Source organism: Mesoplodon densirostris, chromosome 17, assembly GCF_025265405.1.
Source record: "Mesoplodon densirostris isolate mMesDen1 chromosome 17, mMesDen1 primary haplotype, whole genome shotgun sequence".
NCBI classification, from domain to species: Eukaryota; Metazoa; Chordata; class Mammalia; order Artiodactyla; family Ziphiidae; genus Mesoplodon; species Mesoplodon densirostris.
The window spans coordinates 25,128,553-25,150,700 of NC_082677.1; the positions used below are offsets into that span (position 1 = coordinate 25,128,553).

General features: G+C 42.6%; 1 protein-coding gene across 2 annotated transcripts in view; it reads left to right on the top strand.

Moving 5' to 3' along the window:
* The window catches only part of VWA8 (von Willebrand factor A domain containing 8), a 359,147-nt gene extending 342,578 nt beyond the window's left edge, over window positions 1-16,569 (top strand). For both annotated transcript variants that reach the window (XM_060079870.1, XM_060079871.1), the window contains 3 exons: window positions 12,082-12,180; window positions 12,983-13,221; window positions 15,539-16,569. In XM_060079870.1, the coding sequence (XP_059935853.1) occupies window positions 12,082-12,180; window positions 12,983-13,221; window positions 15,539-15,647 (447 nt within the window). In that variant the 3' untranslated portion in view covers window positions 15,648-16,569. The remainder of the gene's footprint in view (window positions 1-12,081; window positions 12,181-12,982; window positions 13,222-15,538) is intronic.
* The last annotated feature ends 5,579 nt before the right edge of the window (window positions 16,570-22,148 follow it).

Below are 22,148 nucleotides of genomic sequence, written 5' to 3' on the forward strand. Positions count from 1 at the left end.
TATTATCCATGAGGGCAGGGCGAGGGGGGGAGTGGAAACAGATGAACAGAAGCACCACAAGTCTCTCCCCAGATTTCTCAAGGCCACCATCCCCATCCCAATACCCCACCCACCCCCCCACCCTTTCTTGCTCCTTCACCAGCCAGGCAGCCTCTCAAGGTTCTGAGCGTTGCCTTGCCTTCGGGCATGAGCGAGCGCTACACAGTAACAGGCGTGCCCCCAGATGACAATGAAGGTTCTTACCCTGGGAGAAATGCAGCTTCTCATTTAGACAGTTTCCATTTTGTTATTGCCAAGTTTGCTCTGGAGTCAAGCAAAGGAGTCATATACCTCCTCCTTCGGAGACCTGAGCATTGAGGAGGGATCTCCTGCCGCCATGTTACTGCCCGAGATGAGCCCATCAGTCTGCTCTTAATCAGCCACAGGGGCACCCGCACTCCTGGCCTTGACCAGAACAAATAACCTGAACACTGTGCTGGGTAATTATTATCAGAAGTTCAGTTGAGAGGAGCGGTGTATGTGCAGACATAGGTAACGGGTACTCAGTCTCTCCATAGATATTCTCAACTGTGTCAGGGATCAAACAGGTCCTTCAGAAATAGTCCATCTTAGATGATGATTTAGCTTGACATCCTGCCCACACCTTGGGATTGCTGTACTGAGCCGTGTCCGTGTGCCGTGATGGATACAGAAAGAAACAGACTGAAACCCATCCCTTCATTGACTTTAGGCCCACTTTTGTGGCTCCGAGGCTCCCAGAGCCCCTTGTGTGAAGCTCTACATGAGAGATTCCTTTTAGAATGAAGGGGTAGGGAAAAGGCAGCTTGAGTCAATGAGCGCTGTGGTTGCCAGGCTCTGCCTAAGTACAGGATACAAAGACGAGTGGGACGTGGACTTTCCCCGTGGGAAGCAGCTCTGTTTCCCTGAAGAGCTGGAATGTGCTTCCCCTTGTGATCAGTGAAAACCATGGAGCTGTTCCAGACTCCCTCTTGGTTTTAGCAGCCAGGAAGCTCCGAGCTAAAATCCAAGACCGGCCAAGCCAAATCTGTTATGTCTTATGGCTCTCAGACTAGTTAGTGTTCAGCGTTTTCCTTCCCTTGACCCTACCGGCCTTCAGATAAGTTTTCTTGATTTTTTTTAATGTTTTTTAAAAAATTTTTATCGAAGTATAGTTGATTTACAATATCATGTTAGTTTCAGGTATACAGCAAAGTGATTCAGTTGCGTGTATATATATATATATATATATATATATATATATATATATATATATATATACACACACACACATATATATATTCTTTTTCATATTCTTTTCCATTCTAGGTTATTAAGTGATATTGAGTATAGTTCCCTGTGCTACACAGTAGGTCCTTGTTGGTTATCTATTTTATACATAGTGGTGTGTATATGTTACCCATCCTTCTAATTCATTCCTCTCCCGACCCCCCTTTCCCCTTTGGTAACCATAAGTTTGTTTTCTATGTGTGTAAGTCTCTTTCTGTTTTGGAAATAAGTTCATTTGTTGTTTTTTTTTTTTGGTTTTTTTTTTTTAGATTCCACATATAAGTGATATCATATAATATTTGTCTTTCTCTGTCTGACTTACTTCACTTAGTATAATAATCTCTAGGTCCATCCATATTGCTGCAAATGGCATTAATTCATTCTTTTTATAACTGAGTAATATTCCATTGTATATGTACTTTTTATTTTATTTTTTTTTTGCGGTACGCGGGCCTCTCACTGTTGTGGCCTCTCCCACCATGGAGCACAGGCTCTGGACGCGCAGGCTCAGTGGCCATGGCTCACAGGCCCAGCCGCTCTGCGGCATGTGGGATATTCCCAGACCGGGGCATGAACCCATGTCCCCTGCATCGGCAGGTGGACTCTCAACCACTGCGCCACCAGGGAAGCCCTGTACTTTTTATTTTTTATGGGCTTAATATTTTTTAATGTTTTACATCCTTTCTAGTATAAGGTGGAGTATAATTCTTAAATCACTTGGACCACGGATCACCAGTGAATGGTTAGACATCCATTGCATCAGCATAAATCCCACCTATGTTTTAAAACCTTGGGTTCTGCCAATAGTTGGATCAGCCCGTTCACCTCTCTTGTGGATCCTGAAGGCCAGAGTACCTCAGCTCCCTTTGAGTTACATGAAGAGTTTAACCCCTTATAGACCACAGCAAACATACCACTATTAAAATTGGCATATTCATAGTTAGCTAGAAAAAAATTTACAGTTAGAAAGGATTTCTATATCTCGGAAAGCAGAATTGCTCTGTTTTGTGAAGCTACTTCTTCCAGGTTTTTAGAAAGATTCAGTAGAAGTTCACCAACAAATTGGTTGACAGAGCTCCCCATGACTGGGTCAAGGATGAGACGGAAGGCCAGAAGTGGCAAAGCTAACAGGGAGTGTGTTGCATGTTCCACTGCATCTCACACTCAGCGTGTATGGAGAGGTTCGTATTTGTCTACTTCTCACCATTAAAAGTCTGTAATCTGGGCTTGCCTGGTGGCGCAGTGGTTGAGAGTCCGCCTGCCAATGCAGGGGACACCGGTTCGTGCCCCGGTCCGGGAAGATCCCACATGCCGCGGAGAGGCTGGGCCTGGGAGCCATGGCCGCTGAGCCTGCGCGTCCGGAGCCTGTGCTCCGCAACGGGAGAGGCCACAACAGTGAGAGGCCTGCGTACCGCAAAAAAAAAAAAAGTCTGTAGTCTGGAAGAATGATTAGTAAAACCGGACATGTTGCATAAAAAAGAAATAATGTCGAGGAAATAGCATTTCACAAATTGTTATTTTGTATTGTTTTGTTTCTAATTGACAATTAGAAATGAAACTGTTGCCATATGACCTACTGAATTTCAACTAAATTCAACAAAATTACAAGCATAGGGCACTTGCTAAGAGCAGAGTACTCTGCTAGGTACAGAGTTCCCTGCCATCCTTGAGCTTGTAGCCTTGTGAGGGAGACCTATAAAAACTAATTCTGGAGACTTTCCTGGTGGTCCAGTGGTTAAGACTTCGCCTTCCAATGCAGGGGGTGCGGTTGGATCCCTGGGCGCGAGCTAAGATCCCACGTGCCTCGTGCCTCGCTGCCAAAAAACCAAAACAGAAACAATGTTGTGCCAAAAAAACCAAAACATAAAACAGAAACAATGTTGTAACAAATTCAGTAAAGGCTTAAAAAAAAACAAAAAATGAATTCTGATAGGACACTCAGTGAGAGGCACTCAGTACAAAAGGCACAGGGAAGCATGCCTCTCCAGACACCCCCCTTCGGGGCACCACCCCCAAAGCAGTATTTTGCTGACAGTCTCTCCGATTGCCAAAACGCTGTAAAGAATTTCCTCGGTTTTCATCTGTAAAACCACAGAAATATTGAGAAGATACCATACTAATATATGACTTTTTTAAAAAAATGTTATTGAAGTATAGTTGATTTACTGACAAATCCAGGGGAAATTATAGTAAGACCACGATAAAATGAACTTTTTTCAAGGCTTGAAGAAGCTTCATCATGTTTTATGCTATTTGATTTTTAACAGGAGGTACTTTAACGGTTTTGGTTTTGTGCATTTTCGTATACTTATAAACATACCCCCTCACATTTACTACATAAGTCCCTTCAGAACATTTTTTAAGAGCATAGAAAATCTGATGAAACTAGAGCATTAAAATCTTTCCAACAAAAGGAGAAAACTCTGAAGATTTCACAAAACAGGCTCTTTGAGGAAAAGTGGTGCTTAGATGGGTATCTGGAGGGATGGGAAAGGGAAGACAGGACGGGAGAGGACTGCAAGTCTTGTGCCTGCAAATTCCTCATTATGACCATGGCCTTTAGAGCTGAGGTCACCTCGCAGGTCATTCCCTCCAGTTTCCTCATTCCTCAGACAGGAAACTGAGACCCAGAAACCTTAAGGGGTTTGCCCAAAGTCAGAAGGCTAGTTGGAGACAGAATAGGATAGAGCCCAGGTCTCTTCTCCTTGTTTTCCCTTTTTTGTTTTGTTTTTAAACATTCCCCTTTATTTCTAATTTTTTTTATTTTGAAAAAATTTTAATCTACAAAAAAGTTGAAAAACTGTAAAATGAACACCCATATGCCTTTACTTAGATTCACCAAGTGATCATTTTCTCCCCTCGTTTGCTTTATGTTTCTCTCTAAATACAGTCTTTTTCTTCTCTCTGATCTATTTGAAAGTAAGTTATAACTATCATAATACTTTACCTCTAAATACTTCATTATGCCTCTGCCAAGAGTAAGGACATACCCTAAATGATCTCAATACCATTATCACGTCTAAGAAAATCATCAATAATTTTATAATATCTTATAATATCTAATCCATGTTCACTTTTCCCGACTATTCCAATGGTTGCCATCCTGGGCTATAGAATATAAGCCATCCCAATAGTGTCTAGTTATTTTTCCCCCTACAATCTGGGATCCAGTCAAAGTCCTCACCTTATTTTTGGTTATAATGTCTTGTTAGCCTCTTTTTTTGCGGGGGTGGGGGCGGTGTACGTGGGCCTCTCACTGTTGTGGCCTCTCCCGTTGCGGAGCACAGGCTCCGGATGCGCAGGCTTAGCGACCATGGCTCACGGGCCCCGCCGCTCCGTGGCATGTGGGATCTTCCTGGACCGGGGCACGAACCCGCATCCCCTGCATCGGCAGGCGGACTCTCAACCACTGCGCCACCAGGGAAGCCCGGGCAGCACTTTTTACCCCTTCCCCCTACATCCGCAATTCAACCAAAATAATTCCACTTATATTGATATTGCATGACATTTCACAATCTGGACTTTTGTGCAATATTCCATTTAGAGAAAGAGTTCCACTGCTTAAAAAAATTTTAGAGTTAGAAAACTGCTATTCTAGGACCAATACTGGATTGTTATTTCTTACAGACTCTGGGGGCTTTCTTTTTGGAAAAGCCTTCATCAATCCTCACTTAGATTTGGATGATTCACTCCTTTGACAGAAGAAAACAAGGCACAGGTGTTCCTACAATTAAGTGAAGCAGACTTTTTCGTTCCATTTCTTGGATGTGCCTGTTGAATTTTCATAGAGCCTTGGGAGCAGAAATGATCTTGGAAATTATTTTCACCAACCTGTTTGTTTTAAGATGAGGAAGTCAAGATGCAGATCCCAAGGTCACGCAGCTAAACTGTAAACAGCCAGGATGTCTGACTCCCACTTGAGGGTCTTTCCTTTGTTCACATTTTATCCCTTGTTCTTGCAGCCATCTTATTTCTGCCCAATCAGTATATTTACAAAGCTGTAATTTAGGAGTAAATAGACCATTTACATAAAGTATTCTGTCTTCTCCTCCCCTTAGCATTCCATCATCCAAAAGAGGTATACTAGACATACTTTACTCAAAGATATCTTGGTCGGAAAGATGTGGAAAGATGTGACTCACAAACCAGCACCGCTGGGAAAAATTCCTTCTATCAAAAATGTAGTTCAGCATCTGTAATTCACCTTTCCCCAGTGTCTCAGGCATGTTTCAAATGTTGAGAAATGGAAATCAATCATCTTATCAGGCTCAGGCTTTGAATAAATTTTTTAATTTATTTTTTTTGGCCGTGCCACACGGCTTGTGAGATCTTAGTTCCCCAACCAGGGATTGAACCCAGGTCCATGGCCGTGAGAGCTCTGAGTCCCAACCACTGGACCACCAGGGAATTCCGTGAATAAATTCTTATCGCTGCTTGAAGGTAGGACCAAAGAAGGGTGTACAGACTTCTCTGAATCCGTTCAAAGTTAAACACGAGTTCAGAATTGACTCAGTTGTAGGTGTGGAAGTATTGGCCAATCCAACTATTCAAAAAGCCTAAGCAGAGATTGGGAGAGGGCGGAGGGGCAGGGGAGTAGTTAGGGAATGGTTATTTCTCTATAGTAAAAGCATTGGACTTAGAGCACCTGGGTTTGAATTCCACCTCTGCCAGCACTAGATCTCTGACCTTAATAAAGTCTGCTAATCTCCGAGCATCGATTTTTTAATTTGGGAAATGATGTTAATAACACCCACCCCAAAGGTGTGGAGAGAATCAGAACGAAATGAGATATACAGAAGCACTTTGTAAACCATAAAGGATGGTACGAATGTTGACATTATACTCATTAAATGTATAGTCCTATCCTTTCAATGACCCTGTGAGGTTACATGAAACAGAGATTATCCCTACTTGTCACAGAGGTTAAGTGATTTACGAGCATACAATATTAGAGGTCATCTAAACCAGCATTATTTATAAGGTAGAAACAAGATTTGGAGCGGTTAGGTGACTTGCCTGAGGTCGAAACCTTGTGAAAGTCAGAGCTAAGTCTAGAATCTTTGACCTTCAGAGCATTGTTCTCTTTACATTCACTTCCATAAGAGGAAAGGTTAGTTAACTAGTACTGTAGATGATTGACTATACCCTAGAGTTCTGTTAGCACATCTCTTGACCTTTTAAATTATATTTATCTTCTAATCCTTTGCTGCCGGCTGTCAGCAGTGCTACCTGAGTATGGTGTGTTTGTATGTCTAGAAGGAGATTCGAATTTCACACATCATCAGGCTTCTGAAATAGCCTCAAATGATTCTCTTACCTACTTAAAATATAGATAAGTAATAAAACATAACTTCTCCTAAAGTTAGCAAATGATTATCCTTCCCAGTAAACATTTAAACCCAAATCTTATTCATAAAAACGCTAGTAACTCTTTGTTTGAAGCAAAGCTTTCTTTGCCATCTAAGTATTATAAATCATCCTAATATGATGAGAAATCTTTGTGTCTTGCACTGAAACTCAGCATTTGTTTTCATTTTTCATACCTTTCTCTAAACAAATGAGATTTTCAAAAGAAAATATAGCAAAAGGGCATTTAAACAAGTTTCTAAATCAAAAAAAGTATGAAAATTGGTCCTCTCTAGTTGAGGCTTTTCTTTACTGCTGTGGTTTAATGTTTATGTTGGACGTTAAATACAAGACTCCACGGAGATTTAAGGGATGCTCTGAAAAGTGCAGAAATCATGATCGTAAAAATTTTGAGCTACCCAGAAAAAGTTATGATCTAAGTGTTTGGTGGTTGATAGCAACAGTAATGTTCTTGTTTAGTGACTCCTATGATTCCTGCCTGGAAGCAAGCTTGAGACCCTATCAGGTCTGATTTGACAGTGGTCACGGCAGAAGCAGACGGGGTGAATGGCAGAAGCAGGCGTTAGAAATACTAACTACTAATAAGTATGGTTCATATACTTTTTCCTTTAACCCAGGCAATTTTGAGGATTAGCTCTCTGTAAAACGTGTTTGGATCCTTGGAGAGCAGATACTAGATAATTATGACATAGAAGGATTGTTTTTCATGGAAGCTTAAAATGATCTACAGTAACACCAGGGAATGCTCCACATTTGGATGTACTTTGAATTCCTCTCAAGCAGTTTATTTACTTTGGGCACAGAAGAATCCCCAAGCCCATCTGGAAGATGAGAACCAGAGCCTGCAAACCATTTTATAAGCCCCATCCTGTCCTTTAGGTGTGTCTTCTCAGCCTTTGCAATACTAACGAGGCCCAGACAAAGGCAGATCCTTCTGCAAATTGCACTTTCCTTACTGCAAATAAAGGAAGGAAAAAAAGGAGGAAGAAAAAGGAAGGAAGAAAGGAGGGAGGAAGAGAGGAAGGTCTGCAGCTCACCTGTCTCATTTGCCTGAAAAAGTATAGGATGCTTTTTTTCTCCTGGGCAGATAATTAAATGGTAGATGATAGATAGATCAATCAAATGGTAGATGGGTTTGTGACTAAAATATTTCTGGAGTGTTCAATCGGTCTGTTTTTGATAAAGAGCATCCAACAATTCATTTGACTGCTGTTTGTTTAATAATTAACTAGCAACATTTTTCCTTGCAGTAACCCATTATGTCAACCCTGTAAGCAGACCACATGGTCAAATCTTTATTTATATCGTGTCACCCATGGTCATCTGGTTAGTAAGAACTTTAACCATCAGTTAAAGGGAAAGAAAAAGTCTAATATATATATTTCAAGGAACTGATCTTACCCCCTTACGTGTAAGATTCCCGTTTAACAGATTACTTCACCAGCCCCCTAATGAAAGCAGCCTGCCTGGCACCTTCTCAGGAGAGCTTTATTCTTGGCTTAAAACGTTCCTGCCGTGACTATTGTCAAATCAGTCTGGACAGGGCCTGGCACATGTTTCCGTGGAGGAATCGTGCAGGTTTTCTCCACATCCGTGCCAATCCTCGCACTGAGCCCGTGGTGACCTTGATCAGGCATATACTGAAGCCAGCACTCCCCTATAGTAATCCATCGTCCAGAGCTGTGCCGCCTTTAGGTTTCAAGTTTTGCTACCTTTTCACTATGTTGACAACAAACTATACATAGAGTTTCTTTTCATATATGGAATTTGTTACATCCCTGGAAAGCATTTACTGCCGAGCTTTTTTAATGTATTGGTAAATTTCCCTCACAATTCTTTTATATCATCCTTTGTATTTTTTAAAAAAACACCCTAAAACCAGGCATAGAGTAATGTCCCTGGCCCCTGCCCAAGGCCCCACTCTGACTCTTCTCTGGCCATGCCCCTACCATCAGGGGAGGAATCTATGGGGCCAAGGGGACAAGCCCACTTAGAGCTTTTTCTCTAGATCACGCCCCCAGTTCCTGGGATCCCCAACTATGCTGCTCGGGTGACCCCAAGTCTGCTCGTTGGGCCTCTTTGTTAGGTCCATCTTCCTGGGGCAGACTGGCCAATCGTGTGAGCACCCAGACCTGAGGATGACTGAAGGTTGTGATGGCATGTGGACGTGAGGACTGGGTGTCCACACACGTGCAAGTGAGGCACCTCATGGTGGGGGACAGAGCCAGCTACAGAAAGAGAAGGGTGTGGGCTGCAAGCCAGGGGCCAGGACTACCCACACAGCCATGTTCTAGCACAGAGCTTCGAGAATCCAAGTATTCGAAATTTGACCCTGGCTCTCCAAGTCATTATAATGTATGTTTATCAAAGTTGGAGGACAGAACATATTTTATTTAACGATTTGTAGCCTGATTCATAGCTTTCAAGTATTTAGACATCCTATATGGGCCTTCATTTGTCCACTTACTTCTTCAGTTATACACCTGTCTCTGTCCACTCTCATTCTCTCTGCCTTCCTTTTAGTCTCAGAAAAAGGAGGGTCCTCCCTCCCTCTCCAAACTTGACCCTCTGACTGTGACCCTGATCTCTTTCCCCACTGCCTCTGCTCTGCTGCCTATAAAACGCAGACACCTCTCCCCCAATCCCCATCTAGCTGCTGTTCTATTTCTCTTTCTTATACCACAAACCTTTCACTGAAATTATCCCCACAAAGGTCACCATTGATTCTGATGCCCAGAAGTCATTAGTCACCATTCTCCTTGATGGTTATGGTTAGTGTAAGTCAGCACGATTGCACAGCTGCTTCCAAAATCCTACACACTGATTTCCAGGGCCATCCCGGTTACCTGCATCTGCCATTGCGCTTCTTCACTCTGCGCTGTGTCTTTTCTTTCTTCCACCCCAACAAGGATACTCCCCAAGGCTCGGTTGAGGGGGTGCTTTGCTCTTCTCTCTCTATGCATTTGCCCTTGACAGCTGCACCTCTCCCTCCTAGGGATGACAGCCAAGTTTCAGACGACAAGAAATAAGTTTCTTCTCTGATATCTCCCTGAACGCACGATTCCAGCATGTCTAGAATGAAACTCATCTTCCCCAAGTAACCTAACTGCCTTCTGACTTCTTATTTTTACATAAAAATTATTTCAGCAGAAATTGTTCTACTTTTCATTTTTCATACAACGGTTTTAGTTATGTTATGGGTTGGTTTTCTTTTCAGCTAGCTTGGGCTAACCACCATTTATCACATGAGTGCTGGGAGAAAAAAATGCATTTCAGCTTCCAAAGAGCTTATTTGTAAAAGAATGTAGCCCACATGGGAAAGGAAAGCTTCTTAATGCCCCAACTTGATTGCAAACTCTCTCAAAATATTTCAGCAATTAACAGACCAGGCCCACTCATAGATACTAAAATGCGTTAAGATGAATAAGATACAGCCTTGCCTTCAAAAACCTCACCAGTTAAAAAAGAATAGACATGAAAAGGAATCATTGCATTGCCCTCAACACCTTAAGTAGTGCTTTGCACATGGTAGGTGTTCAAAAGACAGCTGTTTATTGATGGTCAGGTGGTGAATAGACAGTAGTAATTCTTAAGCATTTTGACCCATAACACTCCAAGTAATCCCTAAAATATTTTGCCCCAGACCCATACCCAGAATTTTCTTTGCAGATCCCCCAGTTGCTCAGATACCCTAAGGTCTATTCCAGTCTTTATATCAGCATCACAAAAATTCTTAGAGAGAGGGCTTCCCTGGTGGCGCGGTGGTTGAGAGTCCGCCTGCCGATGCAGGGGACACGGATTCGTGCCCCGGTCCGGGAAGATCCCACGTGCCGCGGAGCAGCTGGGCCCGTGAGCCATGGCCGCTGAGCCTGCGCGTCTGGAGCCTGTGCTCCGCAACGGGAGAGGCCACAACAGTGAGAGGCCCGCGTACCGCAAAAAAAAAAAAAAATTCTTAGAGGGAGATGGGAGGAGAAGAGGGAATGTGGGGGCAAACCCCATGAGTGGAGAGAATCACCTTGCCCCAATTATAGTTGCCTCAGATCCCAAACTTCTTTCCAGATTCTGTAAAAATGTTGCACCTTTCTCTCAGCTCCAGCCTTTTCTCGACAGGAATTTCTCTTGTGTATTGTGAGAGAGGGAATTTAAAAGGTATTTCCTAAACTGAAAAATCTATGTCATGCACTATTAAATAGAAAAGCAAATTATAAAATCACATGGTCAACATTATCCATTAGTTAAAAATAATGTTGATGCAGACAAGCATGTGTGTGAATGTGCAACCCCTTACACATATATTGAAAGGAAATTCAAGCTTAAGAACTTATACAAGGAAACATTAACAGAGGTTATCTTTGAGTAATGGGATCATGGATAATTTTTGCTTTCTTTTGTTGTGTTTTTCTATAATTTCTGCAGTGAATGTCTCACTTTTGTGTTCCGGAAAAAAGTACGTGTATTAGTTTTCTATTGCTGTGTAACAAATTTCCATAAACATAGCTTCTTAAAGCAATACCTGCTTATTAAGTCATAGTTCTGTAGTTCAGAAGTCCGGCCAGGCTCAGCTGAGTTCTCTGCTTAGGGTCTCATAAGGCTGAAATCAGGATGTCAGCCAGGCTGGGCTCTCACCTGAAGGCTCTGAGGAGGAATCTGCTTCCAAGCCCATTCAGATTGTTGGCAGAATTTGGTTCTTTGCAGTTGCAGAACTGAGGTCCCTGTTTCTGTACTGGCCCTCAGGCAGGGTTGTTCCTAGATGTGATGCTTGGGGTCTTGCTCTGTGGTCCCCACCATCTCAGCCACAGATAACTCCCACATGTCAAATCTCCCCCACACTTCAAATCTCCTTGTCTTTCCCTTCTACTAATAGCCAGAAAAAACCCTTACTTTTTAAGGGCTCATGTGATTAAATTAGGCATACCCAGATAATCTGTTTTGATCAACTCAGAGCCAACTGATTAGCAACCTTAATTACACCCGCAGAATGTTACATAACATAATCATGAGTGATATCATATTCACAGATCCTGCCCACACTTAAGGGGAGAGGATTGTATAGGCTGTGTATACCAGGGGGCAGGAATCTTGGAGACCACCTTAGAATTCTGCCTACTACTCTGTGTGTGTGTGTGTGTAATTTTTTTAACTCTCCCCTAAAAGTTAAGAATGGAATTCTTGGTAGCCCCTGAAGCCCTCATCATGCTTTCTACCTCCTGCTGGAAAGCAGAGATCACACAAGGACAGACCAGAAGTGAAGGAGCCTGGAATTGTTTTGCCTTGTTGATAAACACACATCCATCTCTCTGCTTTTCTCCATGGCCATATGTTGAGCAATTCTGGGCAATAACAAACCAAAGAGTTGGAGGCTTATAGGTCTAATGACAGTTCTTTAGTGGACAGAGGCTTCTAACTCTCTGATTCTCTTGCCTATAGTATGACATCGCTGGACACTCTGGAGATGGCTACAACATTGCTCTAGTTCCAATTAACAAAATCCCCAAGGACAATAAGCAAAGACTAGAAATTCTCAGGGTAAGTACATTCAGTTACCTCTATATCATGAAAACTTCTACCAGATTCAGTAAAGTATCTTCTGGTCACTGAAAAGATTCACTGAAGAAGCAGCAGTTACAGGAAAGAAGAAGACTTTCTGTTTCACAAACATTTAAGCATTAAACTGAGAAAGCACTTATCATGCCTAAATTCCTTTTTTACACCATACAAAATTTAAACTTTGTTCCCTACATATTTTTAGGGTACTCAGGATTGTATTGGGATTCTATTCAGGCCCCTATATTTCAGAAGGAAAAGAATGACTCCTTCTAGAGTACTCTCTAACCCAAATTTTATGTATTTCTTAGTATTTTCTAACAATCAATTCAGTTTCACATACTTAGATATACAATAGAAACACACTCACCGTGATTCTAAAGTAAATTTCCTCCCTTGCTATATTGATGTAAGTACAATGTTTAGTGTTGTAACTTTGTTTATTGGAAACTCAACCCATTCCTTATTTTTCTTCTGTGTCATCTCCATTCTCCAGTGTGATACCAAGTTTCATATTTTCTTACATTTTCTCACTTTAAATGGCAGCTTGAGCCTTAAAAATCAGTGCCAAATGGGATAGTTTTGGAACATTTCCTGTTTTTAATGAAGGTCTTAACCACATTCAAATATCACTGTGTATTGTTGTCACACTAAGGTGCAAATTAAATAGAACTCGCTCAGAATATTTGTGCTTTCTCATTGTCGATAGAAAAATCATCACGTTTGTTTAAAAAAAAAAGGAGCTTCTCATTCATGGCCTTTGTATGATGTCTCTTCCCCCCAGACGATGCACACCCACGCTCAGTTCTGCATGAGCGGGGACCACACATTAGAGGGGACAGAACACGCCATCAAGGAAATCGTCAAAGAAGAAGCTGACGAGTACTTTGTCATTGTCTTAAGTGATGCCAACCTGTCACGCTATGGAATACATCCTGCCAAGTTTGCCCAGATCCTGACAAGCAACCCTCAAGTAAATGCTTTTGCCATTTTTATTGGATCTTTAGGTGATCAAGCAGCCAGGTAAGTGTCATCCCAGGATGCAGCAGGGGGCAGGGATGGAGATACTTGAGTACCTGACACGTGCCATTTCATGGGCTTCCCATCGTGAGGGGCAGTGGCGGGGGAGGATGGGAATGAAGGAGAAACAGAAACCAGAGTTGCTACCCTCAAGCAGCTGAGAGTCTGGGTGAGGGGATGGGATGTTCTAGCTTATATTTGGACGAGCAATAATACTATAAGTTATTTATTTTTCAGTTTATATTTAAACTAACCAACAATAAAATAAATAGCAAATTGATTTGTCCACCAATAAATTAAACGGTACTTTAAACATTTTGCCTTTTACATCAAGGTGCTAAGCTCAGTTCTATTCAGTTCATGCTCAAATCATATTCAAAGTAGCAAACATCTACTATTTTCCTAGCATCAGAGATTGGGTGTCTGTGTCTCTACATTGTATGTAGATAGACCCACACATATATGTAAATAATACATAATATGTGTGTCTACATATTTATAGACATAGATAGATCATCTTCTTTCTTATATTTCTCCTTCACGCATGTCTGTAATTATAGTAAGATGCTGCACTGAATATGCTGAATATTCAGTAGAGAAATTTATGGTCAGATAATAAATACCATTGTGGATAGTCTGAAAGGAGAGATCTGGAAACACTTTTATTTCTTTTTTTTTTTTTTTTTTTTTTTTTTTTTTTTTTTTTTCCTTTTTTGCGGTATGCGGGCCTCTCACTGCTGTGGCCTCCCCCGTTGCGGAGCACAGGCTCCGGACGCGCAGGCTCCGGACGCGCAGGCTCAGCGGCCATGGCTCACGGGCCCAGCCGCTCCGCGGCACATGGGATCCTCCCAGACCGGGGCACGAACCCGTATCCCCTGCATCGGCAGGCGGACTCTCAACCACTTGCGCCACCAGGGAGGCCCAACACTTTTATTTCTTAAACACACTAACATTTATCTTTTTGAATTATAAACAGGAAGACTCATGGTTTTTCTCTGCTTAAAGTACTTGTAAGAAGCAGAAAACGCAATTGAAAGTATATCTCCTCAAAAAAAAAAGAATTCTGCCTCCACACAAAAGGCCACATACCCTTTTGTTACTCCACCTCTTTTACCTGTCACACCCTGTGGTACAGAGTCCTACAGGCTAGGAGATGTTTAGTGTCCAAAGTGCTGATATATTTTTCTCTTCCCTTCGCCTTGCTGCAGGATTGCAGAGTACGGCTAAGAACAGACTTAATATCACGTAATTACAGTCACTTTATTACAACTGAATTTGCAATTTTCTGAGTTGTATGTGTTAGCCTCTTCAAGGACTTCCGTGTCCTCAAACGTAAACCATGCCTTTCCACTCAGGTTGTCTTCAACCTGAAGTTGAATGATTCAGGATGAATCAAACGGCAAGCTCAACAAATACTGGTTGAGCTGAAAGAGCTATTTTGTCTTTCTAGTGAACAGATCCTGTTTGAATACTTAAGAAAACACAATAATACCCTTGTGGTTTCCTAGGGAAATGATCCAACATCCACTGGCAAAAGATATGTAGCAGAATTAGCTGGTCTACTGGGCATGCCAAATGTATGATACTACACAGGATGGTGGACTTTTATTAAATGTCATTCCAAAACCAAACTTTGTTGGCACAGTGAAAGGAGGCGTTCTTTTGGGTAGAGCTGTGTCTTGTACTTATATTGCCTCCAAAAATGGCCCTTTGTTCCAAATGATAAATTGGCATTTTAAAAAATTATCATAAGCCTGTATAACCTCAGTGTCATCAAAACAGCAATTGCATAAGTCAGATTACATTTCACATTGTATGATGTGGGGCAAAAAAGAGAGAGAGAGAGAACGTGTGAGAGAGAGGAAGAGAGAAAGAACTACTTGGGGTTTGGCTGGGCAACGTTTTTCAAGACCTGTTTTCTAAGGCAGGAAAAGCAGTTAGAAGTACAGGGTGAGGCCAACACGTTCTATGGATCCAGGTGAGCTAGTCCCAGATTGGTCCCTAGGGCTCCGTTCTGTCCAGGGAACATAAAAATACCAGGAAACTACAGTAATAAAAGGGAGAGAATTTTTTCTTTGCAAATTCGCTGATTTTGTCACTGAAAAGACCTTTCTTTCGGTTCATTGCTTTCAGTGTGCCTCTCCCTGTAGCTGTTGTTGCCTAGTGACAGCGGGTTCCACTGCAGGCAGGGGCAAGGTATTAAAAAGTGAAAACTTCCCTTCCTAAGAAACCCTTCGGATGCTGAGGTTCGCAGGGGCAGGAGGTGGAAGGGGAATCCTGATTTGCAATGGTAATTTCCTTTCCCCATCCATCCTGACAGGCTTCAGAGAACTCTACCAGCTGGCCGGTCTTTCGTTGCCATGGATACCAAGGACATCCCTCAGATTTTACAACAGATTTTCACCTCCACCATGCTGTCCAGTGTTTAAGAAGTGCCCTTTATCATCCCGATGACCCTGGGATTTGAAATAAGCTAGGAAGAAAGAGCATTCTGAAGAAAAGAAGAGGTCTATAAAGTGCCCCTGAGTGATGACTGGATAATTCTGGCATTCCCGGGCCTTCCTGCGCTTGCTAAGTAATCAGAGTTCAGAGAAGCCGCCAGAGCGAGGCCTGTGCGTGGAAATCTACAACCATTGATGGGTTTACAAATCATTAGAGGAAGCGAGTTGGCCTGCATCATACAAAAGGTCAGGGTTAAGGGCAGGTGGTTTGAGAGCTATGACGCATGGTCTGTTTCCAACAACCTGACGGAAGGAGTACCTTGCTTTTGCCTTAACGCAGCCCCTGGTCACCTAGGATAACAAAAGTGACCCCAGCAAACTAAGCCTTTGATGCCACATTCTGACACTGGAATACAAGTCTGTGCAAACTCACCCAACCAGCTCCTCTTCAATCATTATTTTTATTTTCTCCTCCACTCTGTACCGCCCAACAAACAATGACTTTACAGTATTTAACCCACTGAAAAGTCCTTTCAACGGCAATATTCTATAAAAGGTTGGGTTTTCTCAATAATTTCATTTTCTTAGCCAAAACCAAAAGGAATCAAAAGATCCTTGGATTGCTTCCTTTCCCACATGACTTCTAAAAGTCTTTTTAAATAATAAGGAGCAAATGTCCTATTCTCCGTGCTGCTGGGATTGGAGGGATGTCTTGCCTTGAGTTTCCTGTTTCTTCTCCTTCTTTAGTGCTCCTCAGAAGTTTCACACTCCTCCGTTTTGGTGTCCAAAATGTAATGCCCAAAATAACAAATGCTTATGTTTTTATATAAAGCAAAGTAAAAACAAGGCAGTGTGTTTGAACTGAATGGTAATGAGATTTCTTTAGCTATAAATATATATTTAAGCCTCATTCTTTTTTTTTATTCCCAGTCTCTCTTGGGCTGACCTTTACTTATCAATAGACTCGATGTCAGTTTTTTTTTTAATCAAATGCCCCAGCAGAAGTCAGTGTCTTTCCAACCATATAATAAAAGTTTCTCTTCACCTTTGATGGTAAAGTCCGAACTGCTAGGGGCACCATTGTGTCTGTGCTTTCATAAGACAAGTTAGAAAAATTAGTCTTGTTAATAATGGTAAGTTATTCACCCATACATAGTGAGAATTGTACGATTCATTTTACTTTAACTATAGGAAAGAAAAATAGATGACACCCATTTGTTTCACCAATCCATCTCCCTATCAAAGACATAAAAGCAATCAGATTTCCAGTGCAGTATTGCCCAGCAAGTTTGCGTGGCTTGTCTTGTTTCTCTAGACAGACGCTTGCTTTGTGTACTGAATCATCCAATGATGCAAACAATTTCAATCCAAGAAGTATCTTTAAAAGTGGAATTGCAGGGCTTCCCTGGTGGCGCAGTGGTGAAGAATCCGCCTGCCAACGCAGGGGACACGGGTTCGAGCCCTGGTCCGGGAAGATCCCACATTCCGCGGAGCAACTAAGCCCCTGCGCCACAGCTACTGAGCCTGCGAGCCACAACTACTGAAGCCCACTCGCCTAGAGCCCGTGCTCTGCAACAAGAGAAGCCACCACAATGAGAAGCCCCTGCACCACAGCGAAGAGTAGCGCCCACTCGCCGCAACTAGAGAAAGCCCATGCGCAGCAACAAAGACCCAGCTCAGCCAAAAATAAATAAAATAAAAATAAATTTTTAAAAAATGCAATTGCATTAATAACAACAATAATGATAAGAATGGCAGCTAGCATTTACTGATTACTATGTACCAGGTATGCTCAGTGATTTCATACATTATTCCATTCACTCCTCACAGCAGTGCATGTAAAATAGGTATTTTTTAACCTCGTTTACAGATAAGGAAAGTGAGGCTCAGAGAACTTAAATCACTTTCCCAGGATTCCCATTTCTAGAGTATTGACTAACTACTCATTGTACTATGAACATCCTCATTTTAGAAAGAAGGAAGCTGAGGCTTAGGGAAATTCAAGAAAATAGGGGAAGGAACAGAGCTGTGACCCTGGACTGTCCCCTCTCATGCTTTATTCTTGCAAACCTGGATGTCGAGCTTTTGGTGCCTTTTTCTCCTTCCTCCCAGTGCAGTTTCTCTTCTTGCAAAATGACCACATTTCCTAGAGCTCCCTCTCCGCGGTACTCAGAAACTATCTGCACAATTTGAGCACTTAGAGGAGGGAGTGGGGACCAAGGACATGGGACGCTGCTGGGGGGACGCTTCCAACTGCTCCTTCTTGGGCCCACAGCGAATTGAGGAAGTGTCGATCCAAGGGGCAGCTTAACCCCTAGGGGTGCCCCTTTGCTAGAGGGTCACAGCCCCTGAAAGGCTTTGGAAGTTGAATCCAAGAGTGATTGACGGAACAGCCTTTTACTGAATCCTCCCTATGGGTAACTACCTGAGTAAGCAGAAGCCTTTTTTTTTTTTTTTTTTATAACATGGAAAGAATGTTCTCAAGTAATTTAATTTCCCTTTCCCCACTGGCCAGACATCCTTTGCAAAAGTTATTTTTTAAAAATATGTAACTCCTGGCTTTTCTGATTTGTAAGAGGGAAAGATGATGGGGGAGGGGGGTAGAGAGTGAGAAACTGAAGGGCTTCTTTTCACTTCTTGCAATACCTCAGAAGTTGTGCCTTTATTATTAAATGCACTTAATTATAGGCCACTGCAAGCTATTCCCAGGCCCTTCTTAGGGCCAGGACGTTATAATAAACGCATTGTGTGCCTCAGGGGGGGTTCCAGAGAAAGGCAGCTAAATCCGTCCTCAGGGAGCCCGTGTAATGCTGAGAGGGTTCATTGTGATCCCCGGCAGCCAAGAGGAATGAATGCCATGAATCGACTCAGTAGAGGATGCGTTTTCCCCCTGGAGTTCTTTGTGCGCTCCAGCAAAATGACCTCATCACATACAGGCAGCTCAAGCGCAGCCACAAGAAGAGGGTGAGAGCAGGAGTACCAGAGCCCAGCACATGTTTGGAATGAATCATTTAATTCTTTACATTACACCCTTTCCTGTGAGCTATCAGGAGGAGAAATCCATCAATGCCAGAAAGGTTTACTCTAAACAAACTTCCAGGCTTTGAGAGCCATGTAGAAGTGGTTTTCCGTGGGGAGCATTGTCAGCGTCCCCGAAGGCAGCTCCGGAGGTTCCAAACCCTCCCTCCACCTGGTGCCTTCTCAGTGCCTGTCAGATCAGCCAAAATGAAATTCCTCAGGGAACAGAACAAAGAGATATGGGACCAGGGAGCAAGAGGCATCCTCGCTTGTTTGTTGCGTTTCTATTTGTTTCCTCCCATCACGATTATAAGAGATATTTCACAAGTCTAAGCTGATACCTCATGTGCCTAGACAGACTTTTTTTTCTGGAATTGCATCTAAGGAAGAGTCAAACATCCATTCGTATTTAGTAAACTGTACATCACTTCTTCATCTTATTAAGAAATAAAATGTCCCCTTTTTAAAACTCATTCCAACCACTAACATAGATGGCTTTTTAAAATACTTAATTGAAGAGTCTAATTCACTACCAATTTCTGGTCAGGGTTATATCATAAAGTTCTTACGTGTTGCCTTTCCTTTACCTTTTTTCTAAGACTTGCTGTGGCAAAAGTACTACAGGTAATGGAAAGGAATTCCAAAGTTCCATCTTGTAGTGGGAGGATTTCCAAACTCTGGGTAGAATTAGTCAGTAGGAAGGAAGTTCTCAGTGCTGCTCGGCTGTTAACTACCTGTGCAGACTTGGGCTAGTCACTCGTGGGCCTCAATTGCTTCATCTCTGAATTAAAAGGGTTGGACAAAAGGATCTCCCACGTTCCTTTAACTCCTACAGAACTGACTTTGTCCCTTGTATGTCTTAGAGAGCCACATCATTTCAGTGTATTTTTGTCTCAACCTCACACACATTTTAGCCCCTCCTGTACAGAGGATTTTGGCACGTATATCAATCGCCCTAACAAAAATGTGTTATTGAATGAATATGCATTCTAAAAGCTACATAAGCTTCATTAGAATTGGACAAGAGGGCTTTTTCCCCCCAGCAGCTGGACAGGTATTTCTGTTGGATCATGATTCACAAGATTTCTCCCCATTGTCTCTTGCTCTGCATTTTGCAGCCATAAAATAAAATTCCATATCTGCTGATCTGCACAGTGGGATCAAAAAGGATCAGGAATTGGAAAACTACTGTGTGCTGAGAACTGACCTTTGAGCCACAGCTGAACAATGTGCAATTGTGTATGTGGTTTTTTTTTTTTAATTGTTAGATCCTGTAAACAAAAATCTCCTCCAGAGGAGAAAAAAAATGCTTGCCAAGCAAACTCTCAAAATGAGAGTGATTTGACACTTTTTTTTTTTTTTTTTTTTTGAGACTGAGCACTATCTGGGGCTTTCACCTTCAAACAGAGACAGCGTCTCTTCTGGCCCAGCCGTGCACATTTGCTTTAGAATGCCAGGGTTACATAATTTTTAAATTGAGTGGCACTTGTATTTGGCCAGTCAGAGCAAAGTATACCACTCTTTTAAGGTGGCTTGGGTCCTTAAAAGGTGGCGAGAACGTCGTGTTCTGCTCTAAGAAATCTCATCAAGGGACCTGTCAGCTCTAAAGAGCATGGACCACCACGCACGGTCCCCCCATCCTGCCCTCAGCAGGCACCAAAGGCACCCTGACCCTTTGTTCTTCTCACGGGCTTCAGTGAAAGGGTTTCGAGCTGCCAGCTCTTCCCCTATAGGAAAAACTGAAGGATTTGTCAATAAACCCTGACTCCAAAGATGGTAGGTATGACCCCAGAGGAGTTCCAGAATATAAGGATTTATTGAAATTACATGCAACTCTGAAGCATTAGTAACAGTAACTGAAGCTTGACCTGGAAATGGAAGGAAACTGTCTGTCTGAATTTCCCAAAGCGAGTGTGTCTGTCATGCCGGCCAGAATGTGGAGAGAAAGTAATGAGCCTGTCAAGAGTCCTTTGTGTAATTGGTCTCATGATGCCATACTTGAAGGCTTATTCGTTGAAACTTGAAGAAAAATAAAGTGTATTTACTCAGACAGGACATTCAAGTTGGACTTCCAAATATAACATATTTATATTAATAAATACCAATGCTAATTTACTGAGACTGACCATTTCTTCATTTCGGAACTAGTAAGATATCGTCCATCATCAGGTTCCAGGAATAGAGTGAGTCTCAACAAAGTTAGGTGGTCCGTTTCCTTTTACAAAAGATTTTCTGGCCCATATGAAATTCAGCGCTGAAAACGCTGGCCCAGAAAGGAGCACTTAGGGACCAGTGGAAATAAGTGGCAACACTGGGGAAGCAGCCTGTTGACCACCGTTGGCCTTGCCTCCCGGCACGTGGAATGGGAGATGGGGGTGTCCCCATAGATCCCAGAGCTGGTAAGGAATCCAAGGGTCTCTGTAGCAGGCCAGGATGCCCAGATTCCAGGGTGTATGCACACACAATGAAAAGGACAGACGATGGACTACCTGGGAAGGCCTAAGGCTTAGTTAATGGACACAGGCACTGGGGAAATACAGCTGTTTGTTTTGCAGTGAACAAAGAAATGGTCTGTTATCTGAAAAGTATCCCTTAGGACCCAGATGCTTTTGAACAACTATTTTCCAGGCGGATAGAATATGCATGTCCATACATGGCAGGCTTGAGTACAAAGATGTGATATTCAATGTGTGGTGCCTGAACTAAAGCATCTCTTTTTCTCTCTCTGACCTTTCCAACAAACTGGAGGGAACGGGAGCACTCTCTGCAGAGGTGGAAGATTGTCATAGCTCCACAAAACCTCCTGAAAGCAGACATTCAGTCACTTGGCAGGAATACAGCCCTGCACAGCTGGCCTGGCGCCTTGCCCCCTCACATCTGAAGTCTATCTTTAGAGAGGGGTTTCTCAGCGAGAGGGGCTCCCCTCTTTTAAAATACAAACAGCTCTGGGGGGCCATCCATCACACACACCTTGGTTTGAATCCCTCATTCACAGGCTTTCCTCCTAGCCCAGCTGACATGAAGGTCCTCAGACAGGACTGCGACTGGGGGGGGAGGAGAAGAAGGGGGTGAGGGGTGTTTGCCACTTGGAGTCACTCAAGCAGAGGAATGGGCCTGGGACACAGGAGGAGGACATGAGACATGGGCACATGGCGGGCTGTGTACTTGGTCCTCCTGAGAGCACTCACTGAAGGCTTCCATGGGTGTGCATTGGTGGTGGCTTGGTTCTCTTCCATCTTGTTTTTAATTTTTTTAAGGAGTTTAAGTCCTTTTTTTAAATTAATTTTTATTATAGTTGATTTACAATGTTGTGTTACTTTCTGCTGTACAGCAAAGTGAATCAGTTATACATATACGTATCTCCACTCTTTTTTTGGATTCTTTCCCATATAGGTCATTACAGACTACTGAGTAGAGTTCCCTGTGCCATACAGTAGGTCCTTATTAGTTATCTATTTTATATATAGTAGT